The sequence below is a fragment of the Sprattus sprattus genome (genome assembly GCF_963457725.1).
Source record: "Sprattus sprattus genome assembly, chromosome: 3".
Lineage (NCBI taxonomy): Eukaryota > Metazoa > Chordata > Actinopteri > Clupeiformes > Clupeidae > Sprattus > Sprattus sprattus.
In genome coordinates this window covers 58,507,586-58,530,085 of record NC_137922.1, presented here as the reverse complement: position 1 = coordinate 58,530,085, position 22,500 = coordinate 58,507,586, and the positions used below count along the sequence as shown (strand labels likewise).

Here is a 22,500-nt window from a genome sequence, read left to right as displayed (position 1 = left end):
CCCTGGTGATCCAAACATTTATAAACGCCCCTGTCATAACAATTGGGGAGCATGAAAGGCAATATTGCGGACGTCTAAACATGAAAGCACTGGGCTGCCTGGGACGGCTGCGTTCATCCGCAATCGCTCACAAAACAAAAGGCTCTTTTAAATAACGCTCTTCGCCCCACTTATGGAGCGACTGCTGAGCGATGCCAGTCTTGCCAATCGCTTTGGAAGTGGGCGTCGTCTAAATTTAGCCCGGGTAAAATATGTAATTGACCTTGCCCCGGTATTAAAAGGCCTGGGGTGCCCGGGAGGATTGATGGAAATAGAACCCGTTCTGCCACAGATCATTTTGGAGGCGCGATGCTGCACACACACACACACACACACACACACACACACACACACACACACACACACACACACACACGCACACACACACACACACACACACACACACACACACAGTGCCTGTACTGCAAATGGGATCTTAAATTACACAGAGGGCCACAGAATAAAAGCATGGCTTGTCACTGTGACTCCTAAGCTCTTTATCGCACAGAAAGGAGGGGGGGGGGGGGGGGGGGGGGGGACGACTCGGATGACTCTGGCATGATTCATTTCATCTGTATACAAAAAAAGGAAAGACAAAAAAAAATCTGTTGGTGTGAATTTTTTTTGTATCTTTGAGGGTGGAGTGGGGGTGTGGGTGTGGGTGGGGATGGGGAGGGGGTGTTCGTTTCATCGAAGCATGACATTTCCGTAACAGTCCTTGGACCAGCTGGGCTCGTGAGGAAACATTCGAAATATGCGACTTGTGAAAACTCACTACGGAGGTGACAAGGACAAAAACAACAACAATCTGCTGTGCTGTTTTTTCCCTCTACGACCGCACCGCGCCGCACCGCGCGGCCATAATTCAATTCAGGCGTAAAGTCTCTCTGCCAAAAAGCAGTCTGCTGCTCTCTCCTAAATGCTACGTGTTGAATACCAATGATACAGAACAGGCTGGCGCACACACACACACACACACACACACACACACACACACACACACACACACTTTTCTGTCTTTTTTTTCTCCTGTCGTACATTTACAACAACCTCGAAACAGCCTTTAAAGTAAAAGAACTCTTTTCACAACATCTCCCGGATAGCCTTTCTCAAGAGCGTTTGTTTATGTAATCAAAGCCCATTCCAGGTCTCCAACATGGCCGATAGAAGGCCTCTCCGGTTTCACCAGTTGTTTTATTGACCCCGACTTGATAACGTTCCCTGGAAAGGCTCCACGAGCTGTTAGTGTCAACAGCACTTAAAGAAGCCGGGTGTAGTTCTAACTTCAAGAATAACACCATCCAATGAATTCTGATGGTAATAATAGACTATGCCAGAGAGTAACTCAACTATCTTACAGGGTTTATTCTGTCTATAGTGCAGAAAATCCTGTGATTTAGTAAAGATTGCTCTACAACCTCTCAGCTCCAGTGTTGTTTTTAATCTTTTTTTCATTTTTAAACACATAGCATCAAGTATCAATTGATCTCGTAGCACGTGAAAGTAGCATAGCTTGCAAGTTCAAACTACTGCCAGTAAGTTAGCGTGCAATGATTTTGGAATGCTATGGAATTAAAGGAAGGATGTTATTCTAATCCAGACCACAATGTAAACAATTTACATGGCAACAGTTAGCCATTTTGAGAGCAAATTGTGTACTGCCATTCTATAAAAGGAGCTTTTTTTGTTAGAACCATAACTTGAGTTCCTATCACTGTGGGTGCTGAGGAATTTGGATTCTGCAAGGGTGATTTGTTTCTGTAAACTCTCTATAAACTTTGTGTTCTGTCAAGTCAAAAATCATGGCCAAACCCAAACACTGTTGGAAATCCCCCTTTAAGTATTAATGTCGAAATCTCCACGGTATTAATTATTAATGACTTAAAAAGTATCGGGTTTAGGTAGGGTTCAAGGTAGGATTCCTCCTTAGCCTCTTTAGTCATTCTGAAAAGAAGCACTACACATGTTAAATAGAACCGGTCTGACATGATGACATCAATAGCATTACCACTGCCTGGAGGTCCTCAGTATGAAACATTGAACAGGGTTAAACAGGGACGGAGGACAGAGGGGAGGGGGGGGGGGGGAGTGGGGAGGGACACATTAGAGAGGGGTGGGGGGGGTTAAGGAGTGGGGAGGGACACCATAGAGGGGTGTGATGGGGACACCATAGAGCGGTGTGATGGGGACACCATAGAGGGGTGTGATGGGGAGGGACACCATAGAGGGGTGTGATGGGGACACCATAGAGGGGTGTGATGGGGACACCATAGAGGGGTGTGATGGGGAGGGACACCATAGAGGGGTGTGATGGGGACACCATAGAGGGGTGTGATGGGGAGGGACACCATAGAGGGGTGTGATGGGGACACCATAGAGGGGTGTGATGGGGAGGGACACCATAGAGGGGTGTGATGGGGACACCATAGAGGGGTGTGATGGGGGGGGACACCATAGAGGGGTGTGATGGGGAGGGGCACCATAGAGGGGTGTGATGGGGACACCATAGAGGGGTGTGATGGGGACACCATAGAGGGGTGTGATGGGGACACCATAGAGGGGTGTGATGGGGACACCATAGAGGGGTGTGATGGGGAGGGACACCATAGAGGGGTGTGATGGGGACACCATAGAGGGGTGTGATGGGGAGGGACACCATAGAGGGGTGTGATGGGGACACCATAGAGGGGTGTGATGGGGAGGGACACCATAGAGGGGTGTGATGGGGAGGGACACCATAGAGGGGTGTGATGGGGACACCATAGAGGGGTGTGATGGGGAGGGACACCATAGAGGGGTGTGATGGGGAGGGACACCATAGAGGGGTGTGATGGGGACACCATAGAGGGGTGTGATGGGGACACCATAGAGGGGTGTGATGGGGACACCATAGAGGGGTGTGGGGGGGAGGGACACCATAGAGGGGTGTGATGGGGACACCATAGAGGGGTGTGATGGGGAGGGACACCATAGAGGGGTGTGATGGGGACACCATAGAGGGGTGTGATGGGGAGGGACACCATAGAGGGGTGTGATGGGGACACCATAGAGGGGTGTGATGGGGAGGGACACCATAGAGGGGTGTGATGGGGAGGGACACCATAGAGGGGTGTGATGGGGACACCATAGAGGGGTGTGATGGGGAGGGACACCATAGAGGGGTGTGATGGGGACACCATAGAGGGGTGTGATGGGGAGGGGCACCATAGAGGGGTGTGATGGGGAGGGACACCATAGAGGGGTGTGATGGGGAGGGACACCATAGAGGGGTGTGATGGGGACACCATAGAGGGGTGTGATGGGGAGGGACACCATAGAGGGGTGTGATGGGGAGGGACACCATAGAGGGGTGTGATGGGGAGGGACACCATAGAGGGGTGTGATGGGGACACCATAGAGGGGTGTGATGGGGAGGGACACCATAGAGGGGTGTGATGGGGAGGGACACCATAGAGGGGTGTGATGGGGAGGGACACCATAGAGGGGTGTGATGGGGACACCATAGAGGGGTGTGATGGGGAGGGACACCATAGAGGGGTGTGATGGGGACACCATAGAGGGGTGTGATGGGGACACCATAGAGGGGTGTGATGGGGAGGGACACCATAGAGGGGTGTGATGGGGACACCATAGAGGGGTGTGATGGGGAGGGACACCATAGAGGGGTGTGATGGGGACACCATAGAGGGGTGTGATGGGGAGGGACACCATAGAGGGGTGTGATGGGGAGGGACACCATAGAGGGGTGTGATGGGGACATCATAGAGGGGTGTGATGGGGAGGGACACCATAGAGGGGTGTGATAGGGACACCATAGAGGGGTGTGATGGGGACACCATAGAGGGGTGTGATGGGGAGGGACACCATAGAGGGGTGTGATGGGGACACCATAGAGGGGTGTGATGGGGACACCATAGAGGGGTGTGATGGGGAGGGACACCATAGAGGGGTGTGATGGGGAGGGACACCATAGAGGGGTGTGATGGGGACACCATAGAGGGGTGTGATGGGGACACCATAGAGGGGTGTGATGGGGAGGGACACCATAGAGGGGTGTGATGGGGACACCATAGAGGGGTGTGATGGGGACACCATAGAGGGGTGTGATGGGGACACCATAGAGGGGTGTGGGGGGGAGGGACACCATAGAGGGGTGTGATGGGGACACCATAGAGGGGTGTGATGGGGAGGGACACCATAGAGGGGTGTGATGGGGACACCATAGAGGGGTGTGATGGGGACACCATAGAGGGGTGTGATGGGGACACCATAGAGGGGTGTGGGGGGGAGGGACACCATAGAGGGGTGTGATGGGGACACCATAGAGGGGTGTGATGGGGAGGGACACCATAGAGGGGTGTGATGGGGACACCATAGAGGGGTGTGATGGGGACACCATAGAGGGGTGTGATGGGGACACCATAGAGGGGTGTGATGGGGAGGGACACCATAGAGGGGTGTGATGGGGACACCATAGAGGGGTGTGATGGGGACACCATAGAGGGGTGTGATGGGGACACCATAGAGGGGTGTGATGGGGGCACCATAGAGGGGTGTGATGGGGACACCATAGAGGGGTGTGATGGGGAGGGACACCATAGAGGGGTGTGATGGGGACACCATAGAGGGGTGTGATGGGGAGGGACACCATAGAGGGGTGTGATGGGGAGGGACACCATAGAGGGGTGTGATGGGGACACCATAGAGGGGTGTGATGGGGAGGGACACCATAGAGGGGTGTGATGGGGACACCATAGAGGGGTGTGATGGGGAGGGGCACCATAGAGGGGTGTGATGGGGACACCATAGAGGGGTGTGATGGGGAGGGACACCATAGAGGGGTGTGATGGGGAGGGACACCATAGAGGGGTGTGATGGGGAGGGACACCATAGAGGGGTGTGATGGGGACACCATAGAGGGGTGTGATGGGGAGGGACACCATAGAGGGGTGTGATGGGGACACCATAGAGGGGTGTGATGGGGAGGGACACCATAGAGGGGTGTGATGGGGACACCATAGAGGGGTGTGATGGGGAGGGACACCATAGAGGGGTGTGATGGGGAGGGACACCATAGAGGGGTGTGATGGGGACATCATAGAGGGGTGTGATGGGGAGGGACACCATAGAGGGGTGTGATAGGGACACCATAGAGGGGTGTGATGGGGACACCATAGAGGGGTGTGATGGGGAGGGACACCATAGAGGGGTGTGATGGGGACACCATAGAGGGGTGTGATGGGGACACCATAGAGGGGTGTGATGGGGAGGGACACCATAGAGGGGTGTGATGGGGAGGGACACCATAGAGGGGTGTGATGGGGACACCATAGAGGGGTGTGATGGGGAGGGACACCATAGAGGGGTGTGATGGGGACACCATAGAGGGGTGTGATGGGGAGGGACACCATAGAGGGGTGTGATGGGGACACCATAGAGGGGTGTGATGGGGAGGGACACCATAGAGGGGTGTGATGGGGACACCATAGAGGGGTGTGATGGGGAGGGACACCATAGAGGGGTGTGATGGGGACACCATAGAGGGGTGTGATGGGGAGGGACACCATAGAGGGGTGTGATGGGGAGGGACACCATAGAGGGGTGTGATGGGGAGGGACACCATAGAGGGGTGTGATGGGGAGGGACACCATAGAGGGGTGTGATGGGGACACCATAGAGGGGTGTGATGGGGACACCATAGAGGGGTGTGATGGGGAGGGACACCATAGAGGGGTGTGATGGGGACACCATAGAGGGGTGTGATGGGGGCACCATAGAGGGGTGTGATGGGGACACCATAGAGGGGTGTGATGGGGAGGGACACCATAGAGGGGTGTGATGGGGACACCATAGAGGGGTGTGATGGGGGCACCATAGAGGGGTGTGATGGGGACACCATAGAGGGGTGTGATGGGGAGGGACACCATAGAGGGGGGGGGGGGGTGTGTGTGTGTGTGTTTACCTGTAGATTCCCCATCATCTCTTTGGCCATCTCTCCCAGCACGTCTCGCACCTCCTCCACACTGAACTCCTCCTGCTCCTCGATGTCTCCTCCTCCTCCTCCTCCTCCTCCTCCTCCTCCTCCTCCTCCTCCACCTCCTCCTCCTCCCTTCTGCTCATCCGACCCTCCGGTTTCCTCCGCGCCCTCCTCTTTCACGTCCTCCTCTCCTCGCCTCTCCCTCTCCGCCTGCTTAATTCAAACAAAATGTCACATCTCGCAGCCCCTGGACGCCTGCCCGGGGTGTGTGTGTGTGTGTGTGTGTGTGTGTGTGTGTGTGTGTGTGTGTCCAGAGCAGGTACTACACTCCCCGGGTAATAAAGCACATTAATACAGACTGCATTATAATTGCGCCGGCCGCTTGTCTGGCTGTAACCCTAATGCTCCGACCAGCGAGCGAGCCGGCGGTAGCGCTAGCGGCGGCATCGGCATCGGCGTAATACATTTAACAAGCTGTCAGCTGGGCAAACAGCCGCAGGCGGTGATTTATTCTTTGTTTGTCACTTTATGAATGATGTTTCATACATCAAGCGGAGTGGGGGGGGGGGGGGGGGGGGAGCCCGCGAGGTTAAGAGCAGGAGTAAGTCATCAGGGCGACAAGCAAGGTGTGCAGTCATGGATGCATACAGTATTATGGGTGAGTCATCCGCAGGGTTTTAACAGAGTCTAAAGCCAGGGCCCGCTGAACGACTTGTTTGATTTTTTGTTTGTTGGAAGGGGGGTTGCTGCCTGCTTGTGGCTGTAGGGCTGAACTGCACTCTGGCCTGATAACAATTTTGTCTTTTCTTTTTTTTTTTTCTCTACCTTTCCTTTTTTTTTACAGGTTCAGTAGTGCTGCCTCACGTGCCTTTTCAGGTCAAGCTGAAGCCCTTCATCTCAGCGGGAGACACACAGAGCACTGCATCTCAAAGCATGTTGCCTCTTGCCTTGTTCACACACACACATTAGATTATTCATTTATGTACTGCCCCTTTTGCTTTGTTCACACACACACATTAGATTCTTCATTTATGTACTGCCCCTTTTGCTTTGTTCACACACACACACATTAGATTCTTCATTTATTTCCTGCTCATGACATTTTTTTAAACTTGAATTACTTGAACAACCACAAAAACACCATTTGTCTTAAGAAAAAAAAAAAAAACACCCCTTTGAACTAATTGGCTATAAGATGTATCCTTTTTCAAATAGCAGTTGATGCCAATACATTGGGAGCCTTCAGATTGTGGTTGCTTTGAGTAGAAAAATAAAGACATTTAGCCTAAGCATAAAGTCCTATAGCTGCAGTGCCTTTCTAGCTATGCCTCCTACAGACGTGAATTCCATATGAAATTAAAACAAATGAGGAGTCTTGGTTCATTAAATTCACTTAAATGAACTTCACTAAGGCTCTCCCCTCCCCCCTTACTAACTTAATCATCGCAAAATCACACACACACACACACACACACACACACACACACACACACACACACACGCACACACACACCCTTAGTAACTTAATCATCGCATACTCTTAGAAGACTAGGCAGCCATTACAACACATTTGCAGTCGATGGTGGCAGCTACGGCTACGGCATGGTGTTATATAATACCGGCCATGCCAGCTTTACCGCCTGTGCCCTGTCCTCTTACCTCCTCGGGCGCCGCGGTCTGAGCGGGTGCCAAGTAGCGCTGGAAGGGGGGGGGGGGGGGGACACCATACAGGGGGGGTGGAGTGGGACACCAAAGAGGGGGGGTGGAGTGGGACACCATACAGGGGGGGTGGAGTGGGACACCATAGAGGGGTGGGATGGTGAGGGACACCATACAGGGGGGGGGTGGGGGTTAAGGCCTGTGCCCTGTCCTCTTACCTCCTCGGGCGTCGCGGTCTGAGCGGGTGCCAAGTAGCGCTGGAAGACGTCGACGGGCATGCCCTCCTCCAGCGGGGCGAAGAACTCCGCCGCGCCAATCACTTCGATACTCCTCTGTCAAACACAGAGCCATTTGATCTGTCAATCACTTCGATACTCCTCTGTCAAACACACACACACACACACATACTCCTCTGTCAAACACAGAGCCATTTGATCCGTCACTTCCAATCGCTTTCAAGTCGAGGCCACGTAGAAAACCCTCACTCTGCCTCTGCCCCCCCCCCTTCTCACTAATGATAACACGTCCACTCAGGACTAATGGCTAGTTTAAACGTTTGCCTGTAGATCGGTAAACATGACCTTCATGCTGTTAAATCCGCAGGGGGGGAGGGGGGTGGGGGGTGGGTACAGGCCTCGCATGGACGACTGACTTAAATTTCCTTATTTCATTTTGAATGGAAAGTCTTCCCGAGTCGAGTCGGCCTTGGCAGCAACAACACACACAGACCGCCAGCCCGGGATCCGAAACAAGCAGTGCATAATAAGGACAGGCTCCAGTGTTTATAGAAAAGACGATTAGCATGTCCAACTTATGAGGGAGATGGAGAGAACAATTGTCTTTCTTAGACCCTCTTTGTTTTTCCTCGAGTCTGAAGGACACGGATCACGATACTCCTGAGTGAATTCATTACTCTGTTTAAGAGTATCAAATGTTAACAGTACCCAGCCACGAAAAAAACTACAAGGCTTTTTCTGTAATCCATTGTCTTGCTTTTTCTACCCCCCACCCCACCCCCTCATCCATCTATTTCATGTTGCGGTGTAATTGACAACACATTTACACTCTCCCTTCCCAAAATGTTTCCTAAAAATATTCCCGAATGCCAAGGGTGCATTAAATATGCAGACGCGGCTTTGAACTCCTCATCAAAAAACAAACAGAAAGCGGTTTGCGTTTTATGACATTCCGAATCCATTATATCTGCAGCAACGAGCGGGGCTGACCTAGATTTCTGTTTGACTGATCCTCCGTACACGGCAGGATATACGCAAAGGCAAATATCATTATCGAGCCGCTATAACCGCCGGCAGCCCACCGAGAACAAATCTGGTACTTGTCTCCCGACAACAATTTGGTGTAATCAGTTTTACAAATTTTATGATTCCGGCTTTATCTGTGCAGACGAATGTAGCTGCTGTTGCACGATATATATAGCCTCAAATATTAATGTGGCCTCGGCATGATTTTTCCCCCCCTTTCATTTGAGAATAGTATCTGAGCAACATAATAATTACATTTTAATAATGAATTAGACAGTGAGCTTGAGCTGATCTTTGAATGATCTCTTCTCGTTGCTTTATCGGTGTTCCTATTGAATCATTTTTCCTTGAGTCTCCCTCCAGACGATGCTGGATAACAAGTCCTTATTCATGCCGCTCATTCAAAGCGAAATGTGTTCCGTACAAGGACAGCTGTTTCCCACAGAGGATGTGTTGTCATTTTGGTATGCAGAACCAGCGCCAGAGCTATAAGGATCCCAGCACTGTCAAACCTCAAAGACGTAAGAAACCAGCCTCTAAGCAAAAAAAAAAATCCAATACTTGGTTAGTGAAAGGTGATCAAAATGCCTGTCAATTAAAGCCCGGTATATATATATATATATATTCTACCCTGTATCTCTGAATACGAATAAGTGCAGGCAGTGACATTCTGTAGGAAGACATTCTCTCCCTTGTACGTCGCTTTGGACAAAAGCGTCTGCTAAATGACTAAATGTAAATGTAAATGTAAGTAATGCAGTCGGTTCAACCCAGCCATCAAATATATATATATATTGTAGCCGGTATCTCTGAATACAAGTGCAGGCAGCTACTTTCTGTAGGAAGTAATGCAGTCGGTTCAACCCAGCCATCAAAGGGCTTTTAAAGAACACACTTCAAAACACTATGAAGCCAAGCTCGTACAGATTACATGTGTTAGCGCAGGCAAGCCAAGGCTGCGGGGGGAAGGAACAGGTCTGGTGGGAGTTCGAAGCCTTTTGTGTGGCGAAACAAAGTTTGTTGAGCTGGCGATGACAGATGAGAACAAACGCAGGAAAGATAGGCCCTTAGTGAGAGGTCGATGCCCTCGATGCTGACTGTTGTGTTTCCTCTCCCACAAGAACACTTCCTCAAGCTATTTAATACCCAACCAAAACAAAAAATACAGCATGCCTTTGTTTTGCTTTACTCGGCCGCAAAAAGGGAGAGAAGATAATACTATTTGTACAATATCTGTACTTGTACAATAGACACACACACACACACACACACACACACACACACACACACACACACACACACACACACACAAACACACACACACACACACACACACACACACACACACACACACACACACACACACACAAATATATACAGCTATACATACTAGTCAGCAATAGTTCTGCACACAATGTTAAATTTTTTTTGTACAAACATACATCAATCATTTAATCTGTCAAATAAAACAATGACTTCATTAACTGTTTCTGAAAGTGCTTTGTTTTTAAAAGACAATCATACCTCGACAATATACAGCGACTGAACAACAAACCACTTAGAAAACATCTCCCTAGAAAAACAAGCTATTTACTCTCCATCAAGACAAGTGTAATTTGTCATCATATACCACTTTCCCCCTAAAGAGGCATTCCATTTGGCACTTCCAGTACACACACACACACACACACACACACACACTCCTCACTTCCTGATAGGATGTCCTTAAAGAAAACATGTCATTCAATATTTAGACCTTCACTTACCTCCATTCCCAGGAGCTTCTTGTCTCGTGATAGGCCGAAGAGAAACTCATACATGCTGTAATGCTGGAACAGGCTGAAACAGAGAACAGAGGACCACAGCAGAGCTTAGTGGCTGGACAAAGAGGCAATTAATACCTGCTAGACAACGCAGAGGTCAGAAGGTCAATATCCAGGGGGGGCTGTAAAATTGGATAAAAGGGCTGCACACCAAGGAGTGGCCACTGAATTGCCCACAGAATTGAAATGGGCTTTTTTTTTTTACCTCATGGAGACTTGTGATGGTTATCTGTACACATTTTAGAACTGATGTCTTAGGTGCCTAGAGGTGAATTATTACCTCCGCCAAGGGGGTTATGTTTTCACCCCTGTATGTTTGTTTGTTTGTTTGTTTGTTTGTCTGTTACGCAGACACGCATGGACCGATTTCCATCAAACTTTGCGGGGAGATTGGGTAATATAATGGCAATAACTGATTAGATTTTCAGATGTCAAGGACAAAGGTCAAGGTCACAAGGTGGATGTTTGCATTCTCTGAATGCTCCCATTCTTGTTACCTATAGATTCCTGTTAAACCTGCCAACAGGTCTGGAATTGAATTAGGCCTCCCAAAATAGAATACATTCCCGAATCAAGCATTTTCCTGTTTTCCTGAATGTCACCGCAGAGAAGGACTCGTCTCTTCCTGTTCGAACTCTGTGATTCCAAATGAATGTAAAGGCGACCATCTGGATCGTGTAGAACAGATCCCTGGAGAGGACTGCAGGGCTGTTTAGCATCGGTAGGCCCCTCTCTCTGTTCAACGTGACAGACTCATAGTTAACACATCAGAGGAAAACAGGAGGGTTTGATTTGCACTTTGAGGCCAAGCCTGGAGAAGAATTCCCCCCAGTGGTGGAGCTGGCTGTTGGGTGTAAGCCCCACTCTGAACCAGCAGAGGGCAGCAGAGAGACAAACTGGTCCGTGTGTGTTCTCTGTCTCTCTCTCTCTCTCTCTCTTTTTCTGTGTGTGTGTGTTCTCTCTCTCTCTCTCTCTCTCTCTCTCTCTTTCTGTGTGTGTGATTCATTCCTCCATCCAGTTAGCATCATTGATACACATAATCACTTTTCACAATGCTAATAGTCTACTACAGTTTTTTACGATCGCTAAAACACTAAAACCCATTGGCTGAACAAAGTTCTCAGTTGCCTGAACTCATGTAGCTAATTGTGCAATTGTCTGTTGTCAATACCTTAAATTATTTCACATGGTAAAACACAATTTACAGATCTCACTTAGACTTTTCAGCAAAACTCTAAACACATCCTCAGTCTAAAAACACATTCTGCACTCTAATGCACATGTCATCCATACTGGTAAACAAAAGTGGCAAAAATAAAATACAAATGGAGAACACACGTCATTGATTAAACACAACCACACAAAACTGATTTGTATCAAATGATGTGACACAACCAATATAAGACAGTTTAGAGAGCAAACAGGTTGTTGAAGGTGGGAAGGAGAAAGTCTGACAATGGACAGAAGAAACAACGTGAGAGGACGAGTGCGTATGCGGGGTGGGCGAAAAGGAGGAAGGCAAAAAAGAGGAAGAGGAAAAAAGAGGAAGAGGAAGAGAAGGACAAAGAGGAAGAAGAAGACAAAGAGTGGAAACATCTGATGAAATTAGAGCAACAGTCATAGACCATGTTATAGTCCATGGACTGACAATGAGGGAAGCAGGACTGGATACGGCACACACAAGGCTTCTTCCCTGTTGCCTCAGGAGAGAAAATATTGCTTGTGATGTCGACAAAGTGCTCTGGCCTAACCCAGCCCAAAGACAAGAAGAAGCACATTGATGAACTGTTGACTCCTTTGATTTCTGTCCCTTTTACAGTACTGTAGTAGTGTATACTGTAGTAGGCCTACAGTGCATTGTAGGCTGAATAATGTACAATAAACAAGTTATATGGCCCTGAACATTGTACAGTAACAGTACTGACTGCTCAATAGATTTTGACTGGTTGCAGGTTCATATCAACAAAGAACAAGAGTGAGTTGTGAGTAGTGAGATGCAGGGTACAGTACTATAGGGGTACAAGAAGGAGAAAGAACCAACACAAATTAGAGCAAAGCAAAGTAGTAATTTCTGATACATTTGTATATCTACTATGAGAGAATATGTTTTCATTCATCAAAAGACAATGATAGATAAATATGAAATTAGTTTTGAGATAAAAAAAAAAATGTACTTCTCCCTGCGAAATATATCATTTTGATCACTTTGTTTATGATTTGACAGCAGTGTTTGATTTTGAGCACAGGTTAAACTGTTTTGAGGCGAAAGTTTCATTTTGCAAGAGGATACAGTGGTTTTGTAAATAGTGCTTGAAGATGAGGTTTTGTGTTTAGAGTTTAGAGAAAATTAGTGACTGTTTCAAGGAATGTGTTTTAGCAATTGTAAAAAACTGGTAAGATATGGATAGCAATGATTGTATGTAGTGTGCAGAGAAAGGGACATGGTATCCTTATAATCAGTCCCTCCTGCATGGTAGTTCGTTCCTAAGTGGAAAATAAACTTTTCTATCTTTTCTACACACAGCACAACTCTGAACACACAGCACGACTCTAAACACACAGCAAGACAGCCACACTGCCAGAAATTCAACAAACTAAAGGCACTATGCTGACAGCATAATAAACTTCATATTCCCTCTCATTTTCTAACAAATTATGGATGGAGTTTTCTACCTCTTGAAGGACCGGTTCATGAATTATGCATAGCATTCATTATGACAGCAATAAAAGTGAAGATCCAATTTGCTGGGTGCCGCCTGGCAGTGGATAAATCACTGATCGTATTATCTCACGCTACCTACCGTGCAAGTAGCATGTTAGAACAAGCATATTTTAAACCCATACTAATTATATTAACTCTGGAATCAGGAATTTACATCTCAAATATATCCTCATGTAGTGTGAGGTTTGTCAAGTACATCTGATGGAGGATTCAATCATAAAATCACAACAACTTGAATTGTTGTGGATAGCTTAGTTACCACCATGTCACACTTTGTCGGAACAATGAGACAAGAGTCAGTGGGTCACAGCTGACAAGCAGGCCAGTATTACAGTTTTTTACAATCGGATACACACTAAAATCAAAAATGTAACACAATTATCAAAACCTTCACTCAAGGAGCAAAACAACGGCTCAGATCTGCACAACTATAAGCACATTTAAACATCACACTTTTTGCCAAACCATACACACAAGTGATTTGCAAAGCACTAAACACACTTTTATGCTTTAGACCAGTGGTTCTCAACCTTTTTTCAGTGATGTACCCCCTGTGAAATATTTTTTGAGCCAAGTACCCCCTAACCAGCGCAAAGCATTTTTGATTGAAAAAAAATATGTAATACACAGCGCTATGCCATCATTGTCTGATTCAGTGGTTCTCAACCTTTTTTCAGTGATGTACCCCCTGTGAAATATTTTTTGAGCCAAGTACCCCCTAACCAGCGCAAAGCATTTTTGATTGAAAAAAAATATGTAATACACAGCGCTATGCCATCATTGTCTGATTTATTAAACTGTCAACACTGAAGATTGAACATTGTTGCATTGAACTGAGGGCGTTTGCAATTACATTTTAGTAAGAAACTTGTGCTTGTGCTTCACTGAAAATCTTTGTCAGTCTTGGTGACAGGGAGACAACTGCTGTGATCAAGCTCTTCTGCACAGTCTGTTTCTCTGCTTTGTTTTGATCACAGTCATTGCAGAGAAAGAGGCCTCACATAAATATGTGGAGGCAAAGGGTAGCTGCTCCAAAGCGCTCTCTCCCAGGTCAGGTTGCTCCTGTGTGAGTGTGGATGTGGCAAACTTCATCTGGAGGCCACGGTCAGATGACACTTCCAGGAGTGTTTCCAGATTAGTGACAGGTAGCTTACTTCCACATGCTTCGGACAAGAGAAATGGGGTTTTCACCCAATCCAGCTGTGTAGACTTATCCTCCATATCAGGAAAGTAGGAAATTGAAAATGAAATGTTTTAACCAAATTCGTCAAATGTCCCACGATGTCCAACTTGACTGGAGCTCTGTCCACATCCTCACTAGAGAGAAAATCATCCATCTGAGGAAAGCAGGTAATATTCCCCTGTGCAGAGGCTCTTCTCCACAGCTCTGCTTTCTTCAGGAAGCCTCCCACCTTGTCATACAGTTTTAAAATGCTGGTGTCCTTTCCCTGCAGATATATTCAGTTCGTTCAGTTTGCTGAATATATCTGCCAGATAGCACATATTTGCAACTGTGTGGCATGCGGTGATCTGTGCTCAATCATAAAGGTGTGTACTTCAGATCGTAATTCCCACAGCCGTTTGAGTATTCTCCCTCGAGAGCGCCAACGCACTTCTGTGTGCAGCAGGAGTTGTGTGTGTTCAGGTCCCATGTTTTCGCGAAAACAATTGCGCTTATAATACATATATAATACACGTTACTTGCCAAAACGATAGAAGACATTCCTCCATAATACCTCTTTTTAAAGAGTTTGTTGCCATTTCGTGATTTCCGCTAAGAAAAAAATTGTTTTTCACACAAATGCGTACCAACCTTCTGACTTGCGTACCAACCGGATATTTGCGGAATGAATGAAAGAAGCAAAAAACCTGTTGCCAATGGCAGCGGTCATAAACTTTTCGCAGTGTGAATCAAGAAATTACAAACCTGTGAACGTAGACATTTAACCCACATATGGATACAAATCAACAGAATTTTTAGGAACATTCTAAAGAGCCGTATAATAACTATTTTTAACGGATTTTTGAATGGAGGCTAATTTTAAATATACATTTAAAAAATCTCACGTACCCCCTGGACTACCTTCACGTACCCCCAGGGGTACGCGTACCCCCGGTTGAGAACCATTGCTTTAGACAAAGATGTATATCAAGAGGTCACTTCCTTGCAATTCCAAAACACTCTGTCAAGTTACCACACCTATGAGCCGGTCAAATAAACACAGCCATCAAGTGCCCAAACACATGATTGCTTAATTGTAGACACAACACACAGGTTTAAGCACTATAGAAATGCAGCAGATGAGTAACTGTAATCTGTCTTCAACCAAAATGGAAGGAATCAAAAGAAGAAGAGTGAGGGTGAGAGGGGGAATCCACAGAGGAGGAGAAGGAGGAAGAGGCAGAGGCCATGCCATGAGGCTGAGGTCAAGGTGGAAGTAGAGGAAGAGGAAGACCTGTAGCAGGAGGAAAATGTGCTCAAAGAAGAAGAAGACCAAATGTATCAAATTCAGTAAACTTGAAAGGAGGACAGGCCCATATTCACGCAAGAACAAGATATAGATATCATAAACATGCTTTTGGCAAATACGTAATGCTATCAGGCTCAGAGAAATTCAAGCAAACATTATCGGTGACCATGCCATTTTCAATACAGTACCGTAATATCCATCAGGTCTCTCAGTCAACACTGGCGACACTGACAAATCTGTACATTTTACTGTAAATGGAATTGTAACCTGTATTGGAAGCATCTTTTCACCTTTGTCTGATATTTGCTGAGCTTACAGTGTTATGCACACTACTGAAGTAGCATGAAAACTGGGACATGTTTTGTTGTGATTCTCCATGTTGACATGTTGACTGATTTGGGTATATGGAGAGAATTACGTAAATAATATTTTCATCTGCATTGGTCTTGGGTAGTGTTTTTACTGTATTGTGTATTTTCACTTTCTCTGTGTACTTCACTTACACTACTCTAATCACTGAGAAGTAGTATTGCTAAAAGTGTTTTAGGTTTATAACAGAAGCGTGTAAGTGGTACAAACAGAATTCAATATATGCACTGTGTGTGTTTCATATGGTAACAAAATATGGTTTTGTTAAATGAGTGTATAGATTTTACAAGAGTGTTTCATTTTGCAATGGATCTGATGTTTTTGCTCATTGGGTGTGTGGTTGTGCTTATTGTGTGAGGCGATTGAAAAGCAAAACTAAGCAGTCAAAATTGTGTGTATCCGATCGTAAAAAACTGTAAGACTTCATGGTGCCCCTGGGCAACAGTGACTCTGGTGCCCACCTACCCCCACCCCGCAGAACACAAACCATACCTATCCACAGGGGTGTTTTAGTCTTAGTCCTTGAGTAGAAAAATACTTTCTTACTTTAGTCAAGTATTATTTCTAAGTATCTGTACTTTACTTGATTGTTTTTTATACAGTACTTTATTGCATTTTCTCGCTTATATCACAGCTTACTTGCGAAAGTAATTAATGCATATGCTGTAAATTATGTTTAATGTGAACTTATGTTATTAGAAATCACGATACTTGGGAGCCCTGCTTGCACAGACACAACGCAGGAGGCACCACAGACAAACTGAGACACATAGTGGGACGTTAACGAAAGCAATTTTTTTTTGGTCACTGTTGTCCCAAATGTATGGAATGTATAATTGCAATTACATGTTTTATTATTATTACTATTATTATTATCATTACTATATATTAAAAAAAATAATAATAATTTTTTTTTTTTTTCATGCGATTGCTTGGGGCCCCTGGCGTCTTGGGGCCCCTGGGCAGTTGCCAAGTTGCCCATATGGTTAATCCAGCCGTGCTGACAAGAGTGACAGAAGATATATAGGAAGAAATCCTGGCAGCACTCCCCACAGACATATCTTAGGAGTCAGAAACCATTAATGTGCCTTTAATTAATTCTTCACAGCCCAGTTCATGTTAGATCATTTACTAACAGCGATATCACTGCTGCTTTGGCAGCTCACAGTAAAATCAGATGATTTGCTTCCAACCCACAACGATGTATGAATGAATAGCCCCTAATGATGCCATCAGCAAGTGACATGCGGTCGGAATCCAGACATTACTTTTGCTAAAATCCTCAGCACTCTTGATCCTCCTAGTCCCACAGTTTTTAAGAGTCGCCCTGAACACCCAGTTCTACCCCGATCATGTTAACGTCTGATCTGCTGCTATGTATATTTGTTTCAAAATAATCAGTGTCAAGTTTTTTTGTATGTGTTTCATATATGGTCACAGTGTCTATCTAGCTTAGCTAGCCTAGCTAGCACAGTGTTGCTTTTGTTATGTCTGTTAGTCAATCAGACGAGACGTGTTCCAAACCAGTTGACTTTTATTCAACACCGTGCTGCTGCCTATAACTGTCACTCTCTCTCTACACATGTAGTGTTCAACATCTAACAGCGCATGCCTAACTCTACGGCATGCTGGGAACTGGAGTACTAAATAACACCACAGCTTTGTGTCATCATAAAGTGTTAATATCTTTATCGAGGGTCCACTCAGCAAAAACCACATTGAAATGTAAACATTTAAAGATGCAGTACGTGATTAGCTTTCAGTTTCGCGAAAGTTATTTGAACTCAACAGCAAATCAAATTACGCCCATACCTTCCTTGCTCCTAAATCACTGAAGCAGATTGTTTATAGCTTGGTCTGAGCCACTTTTTGCCAAGTTTATTTCCTATTTACAGAGCCAGGACTGTGTACAAACACTGTAGTTGTTTGGACCACCAGCACTGAACTGACGGCTAGGACAGGGAGGAGCGATTTGTTGAATTTGGGAAGAAATTTATGAGATTAGAATCGTGGACTGCACTTTGAACAGCTTTGTTAGTGTGTGGAAACAAAGATACCTACTGGCATTTCATAGTAAGTGACTATCAAGAATACAGTTACCTGGATGTAAAGTAGTCTGTGATGGCCTTGGCTTGCTCTATGTCAAACACTGGTGGGTCCCCATCTGGAGAGGGGGTCTTCCTGAGGTCAATCAATGTTTTCCCAAATTCAGTGAAGTTGTCCACAAATGACAACTGATTTTCTGTAACAAAAATTGAAAATAGTAAAATATTATGGTAAAATTAGGTGTGGTGTTTTAGTGTGGTATCACATAAGTGCTGTGCAACTGCACATCATTAATATTGTATAAACATTGTATAGTCTATACGACACTAATCGTAGGCTATATCATATTTTATGTTAACGTCTTAAACAACAGAATGTGCAGTTCAACATCACAGTGCTTACCACTTATATTGTCGATTGATGATTGTAGTAGCGCCATGACAAAGGATGTTTGCTCACTGGAAAAGTTCATCTCTATAGTCCACCAGAAACCCGACACAAAGTAGTCTAACAAGGCTGCCTCCTTCAGACATGTCTGCTGGTTTTTGAACTGAAGAAAGTCCTCAAATTGTCTGAAGAAATGGATATAGGCCTACATTATAAAAGGTTTCAAGTATGCATCCTTGTCTATTCAAGGTCGATCATAGGATCAAACTAACGATGGAACATTTCTGTTAACAAACTTGACATCTGGACGACTTAAAACGTTAACTACTTACAGTTGTACTTCATCAACAGTCAATTCCCGAAGAATGCTTATCTGTTCCAGTGTAAGAAGTGTCCATTGAGGGACTGGTGTTGCTAACTTTTCATTTTCCTAAGAGGAAAAAGCTGCTCAGGTTAGGTTAGTAGCCTACTACTTTCAAATCAGTGTGTTTATTCAGACTCAGACACTTAGACTGCAGGCAGAGCAAGTACGCTTAATTTTGTGTAACGAGCTATAGCTAGTTGACATAAATGTACTATGGAACAAGAACATAAACCGCTCAGGATAGACTTGCTATCGCTAGGATAACAAGCGAAATCATGGTGTAATACTGCAAGTAATTGGCAACTAAGTGCGGTAGCTGACTGAATAACATGAATGTATCAAACTAAGTATCGTCACATACTATCACTTCTTCCACTTCTTTCTTCTTGCTCTCTGCCGACTTGCTTCTATCTCTTGCAGCCATATTGTTGATGATGGTTTCCTAGGTAACGCACATGAAGAGTGGGGAGTTGATAACGTGCTGTCCTAGGTCCTTGAGGCTTCCTAGACCTGATTCCATTGACATAGGTTTTGTGTGAGAAGACACGCTATTCTGGTTTGGAAATACCTGCTTGAACATGTTGAAACATAAAAGAAGCAAGGTCAGTGGGGGGGATCAGAGGCGAAAAAAGCACGGATTGCTCCTGGGAATTAATTAAGCATCCAGAATGCTTCTGATTCTGTAAACATTTCTGGGAATGCTATGGCGTGAATCTGACTTTGTTGCTCAGAGTAGCAATTTGGTGATGGATGTATGCCAACCCTGCATAGTCGTAGGCTACTAAAGGAAATACCATCCCGTGAGAACTTTGAAAGCTTTTACAGTCATGACTCATCAGCATAGAAGGCGGGTCTTTAGGCTAATATACCCTTTCTCCGTGAACAGACTCATTCAGTTTGTGTGGAAGTGTGACAGGTGTCCAACATTTATCGGTAAACAGGCGTGGATACGCTATAATTTGATACAATGATCTTCAAGTTTATTTGTGCGATTGTAACAAGGTCACTTTTTATTTTGGTGTCACTTATGGGAGTTTGGAGAGTGACCGATGTGAAGAATGATAAACTCTACTGGCTTCTCACCATCCTAAACCTGCCACTCGTAGTTGAAATGATTATAACTCTGACGAGAAGAAAAGGAAGCGACTACAAATGGTAAGCAGCACATTTATACAGTTCTTTAAAGATTAGTAGCCTAGCTGAATATTACAATGGTCTGGACGCTGAACTAAACACACACGACCTCTTGGTTTCTGTCGCAGGTTTTCCCCCGCTATTGTCCTGTTTCTTCTTATGGCCGGTTCACACTACACGATTGATGAACATTCCCTCACGATCTACCATGTCACACTATGCGATTACCGAGCCACGACTTAGGGCTTCGTCTTCGTCGGAAGACTGGCCACACTACAAGATCATGAATCTTTGTATCTTATTGCCTAGGTAACAGCTAGCTACTTTAGATAGGCTACGTAAACTTTTGAGGTAGGCTATCAAACGTAAATTTCCGGGTAAGACTGGAAATAGACTACTTTAAAACCAACATTTTGTAACCTACATCTACAATAATAACAGTTTATCAGGCTGGACATTCGTTATACAGGCCAGAGTGAGGTTTATGCTAGGTTTAAGCTATGTCAACAATGGATACGTCCTTGCGATTCCCCCAAAAATTCTGACATGCCAGACTTTTCGTCGTGGGGTTTTCGAACGTCGCAGACGAAAACATCGCAGGTCGCAAGCATGTCACACTACAAGACCTCAACTCGTCGCAGACTTTTCAAAATCGGGCCCGATCCTGCAAATTCGTCGGCGACGAAGAAATCGGGGCAAAATCGGGCTGAAATCGTGTAGTGTGAACCGGCCATTAGCATCATTCCAACCATATGGATTTTAGAGTTGCATCACCAATTCCACAAATCGGAGGAGGAGAAGGTAGTTAAGAACTTAAAGTGTTTGCTTTAGAAATTCAGAAAAAAGTGACTCTTTTACTTTATGTTATTTTTAATATAGCCTACTTAATTTCTGAGTTGTTAAATGTGTTTTGTTTATTTATTTTGTCTGTTTTGGTTTGTTTCTTTATTGTTCTTCTGTATTATGCACCCTCAGTCAGGGCATTGCTGCAGAAGAGCCCTGTGCTCAGTCAATTCTCTCTGAATAAACAATAATAATGATGATGATGATGATGATGATGATGATGAAGAAGGAATGCATCGTACAGAAATATGTAATGTAGCCTAAAGCACTTGTAGGAGTTCTGCTCAGGCTTGTTGCCGATAAACTGTAGTTAATTTGAGAGGCTGTTATTCGACTATCAACTACTCAATTACTCATTGTATCTGTTATGATTTCAGTGTGGCCATCTGGACTCTACAGAGGGCATCAAGAAGATAATGAACGACTGGGAGAACTCAACTAATCAAACTGCGGACTTTACGGTAGCCTTTCTCTCTGTCTGTGTCTGTTCACCTACTTTACGTCTGGAAAAGTAATTTTAAAAGAGGAGACTGGGAAAAATAAATATTATTGTCTCTGTCTGTGTCTGTTCACCTACTGGTGAAATGGTAGCCCCCTCTCTTTCTCTCTCTCTGTCTTTTCACCTATTCCAAAAAGACTTTCCACATGATCTTACATTTATTCATTTAGCAGACGCGTTTATCCAAAGCGACTTACAAGGATGCATACACATTTTCACTGATGGCACACTGCACATCAGGAGCAGAGGGGTTCAGTGACTAGCAACCTTGTGATTACCAAAATACTTCTCTACCTCCTGTACCACTGCCTCTCTCTCACACACACACACACACACACACACACACACTCCTCCTGTACCACTGCTCATCCAGCTATGGTGGGACAGCCACCCCGTCCCGTAAGGTAACGCCTCCTCAGCCTCTGAGAATCTATTGTGAGTGCCGCACTGCACCGCACACAATATTTATTTTTCCCAGTCTCCTCTTTTAAAATTACTTTTCCAGACTTGGTTAGCCATTAAAATTAAAAAGTCTGCACCCACCCCTCAATAAAAACAATTACAAGTCCTCGACACACACTGGTTTATTTGTGAGTGGCAGTTGGACGGAGGTGACATAGTGGACTGTGGTGTACTCAAACTCAAAGAGTGTTTCACTTGGCTTTCAAAGGATGCTTTTTGAAGAAGCACAGACCTCAGCCCTGTTTTTTCCTTTCCTGGGGGGGGGGGGGGGGGGGGTTCCTGGTGGTTCATGGGAGAAGTTGTGTGGAAAAACATCTAAGTGCTACTGAGTGGGTTGATTTTGTATTTACTTCTGTCATGAGACATGCTTTGTGACTTCTAGAGTCTTCTAGACTCTGCTCTTCAAAGGGCACCTCCCTTTATAACTTGCACTTACAGCAAGT

The 22,500-nt window shown here is 45.5% G+C and overlaps 2 protein-coding genes across 2 annotated transcripts in view; one reads left to right on the top strand and one right to left on the bottom strand.

The window, feature by feature from the left end:
• Window positions 1-19,543, bottom strand: part of cabcoco1 (ciliary associated calcium binding coiled-coil 1) — a gene marked incomplete at both ends in the record, with an annotated part of 20,570 nt that extends 1,027 nt beyond the window's left edge. Inside the window, 7 exons of the mRNA XM_080834373.1 lie at window positions 6,002-6,226; window positions 7,894-8,007; window positions 10,704-10,776; window positions 18,423-18,564; window positions 18,771-18,940; window positions 19,088-19,169; window positions 19,477-19,543. Of these exons, the coding sequence (XP_080690499.1) occupies window positions 6,002-6,226; window positions 7,894-8,007; window positions 10,704-10,776; window positions 18,423-18,564; window positions 18,771-18,940; window positions 19,088-19,169; window positions 19,477-19,543 (873 nt within the window). The remainder of the gene's footprint in view (window positions 1-6,001; window positions 6,227-7,893; window positions 8,008-10,703; window positions 10,777-18,422; window positions 18,565-18,770; window positions 18,941-19,087; window positions 19,170-19,476) is intronic.
• Window positions 19,544-20,461: 918 nt separating this feature from the next.
• LOC308362919 (transmembrane protein 26-like) overlaps window positions 20,462-22,500 on the top strand; it is a gene marked incomplete at both ends in the record, with an annotated part of 9,795 nt that continues 7,756 nt past the window's right edge. The window contains 3 exons of the mRNA XM_080835645.1: window positions 20,462-20,562; window positions 20,807-20,948; window positions 21,474-21,557. Coding sequence (XP_080691771.1) covers window positions 20,462-20,562; window positions 20,807-20,948; window positions 21,474-21,557 — 327 coding nt within the window. The remainder of the gene's footprint in view (window positions 20,563-20,806; window positions 20,949-21,473; window positions 21,558-22,500) is intronic.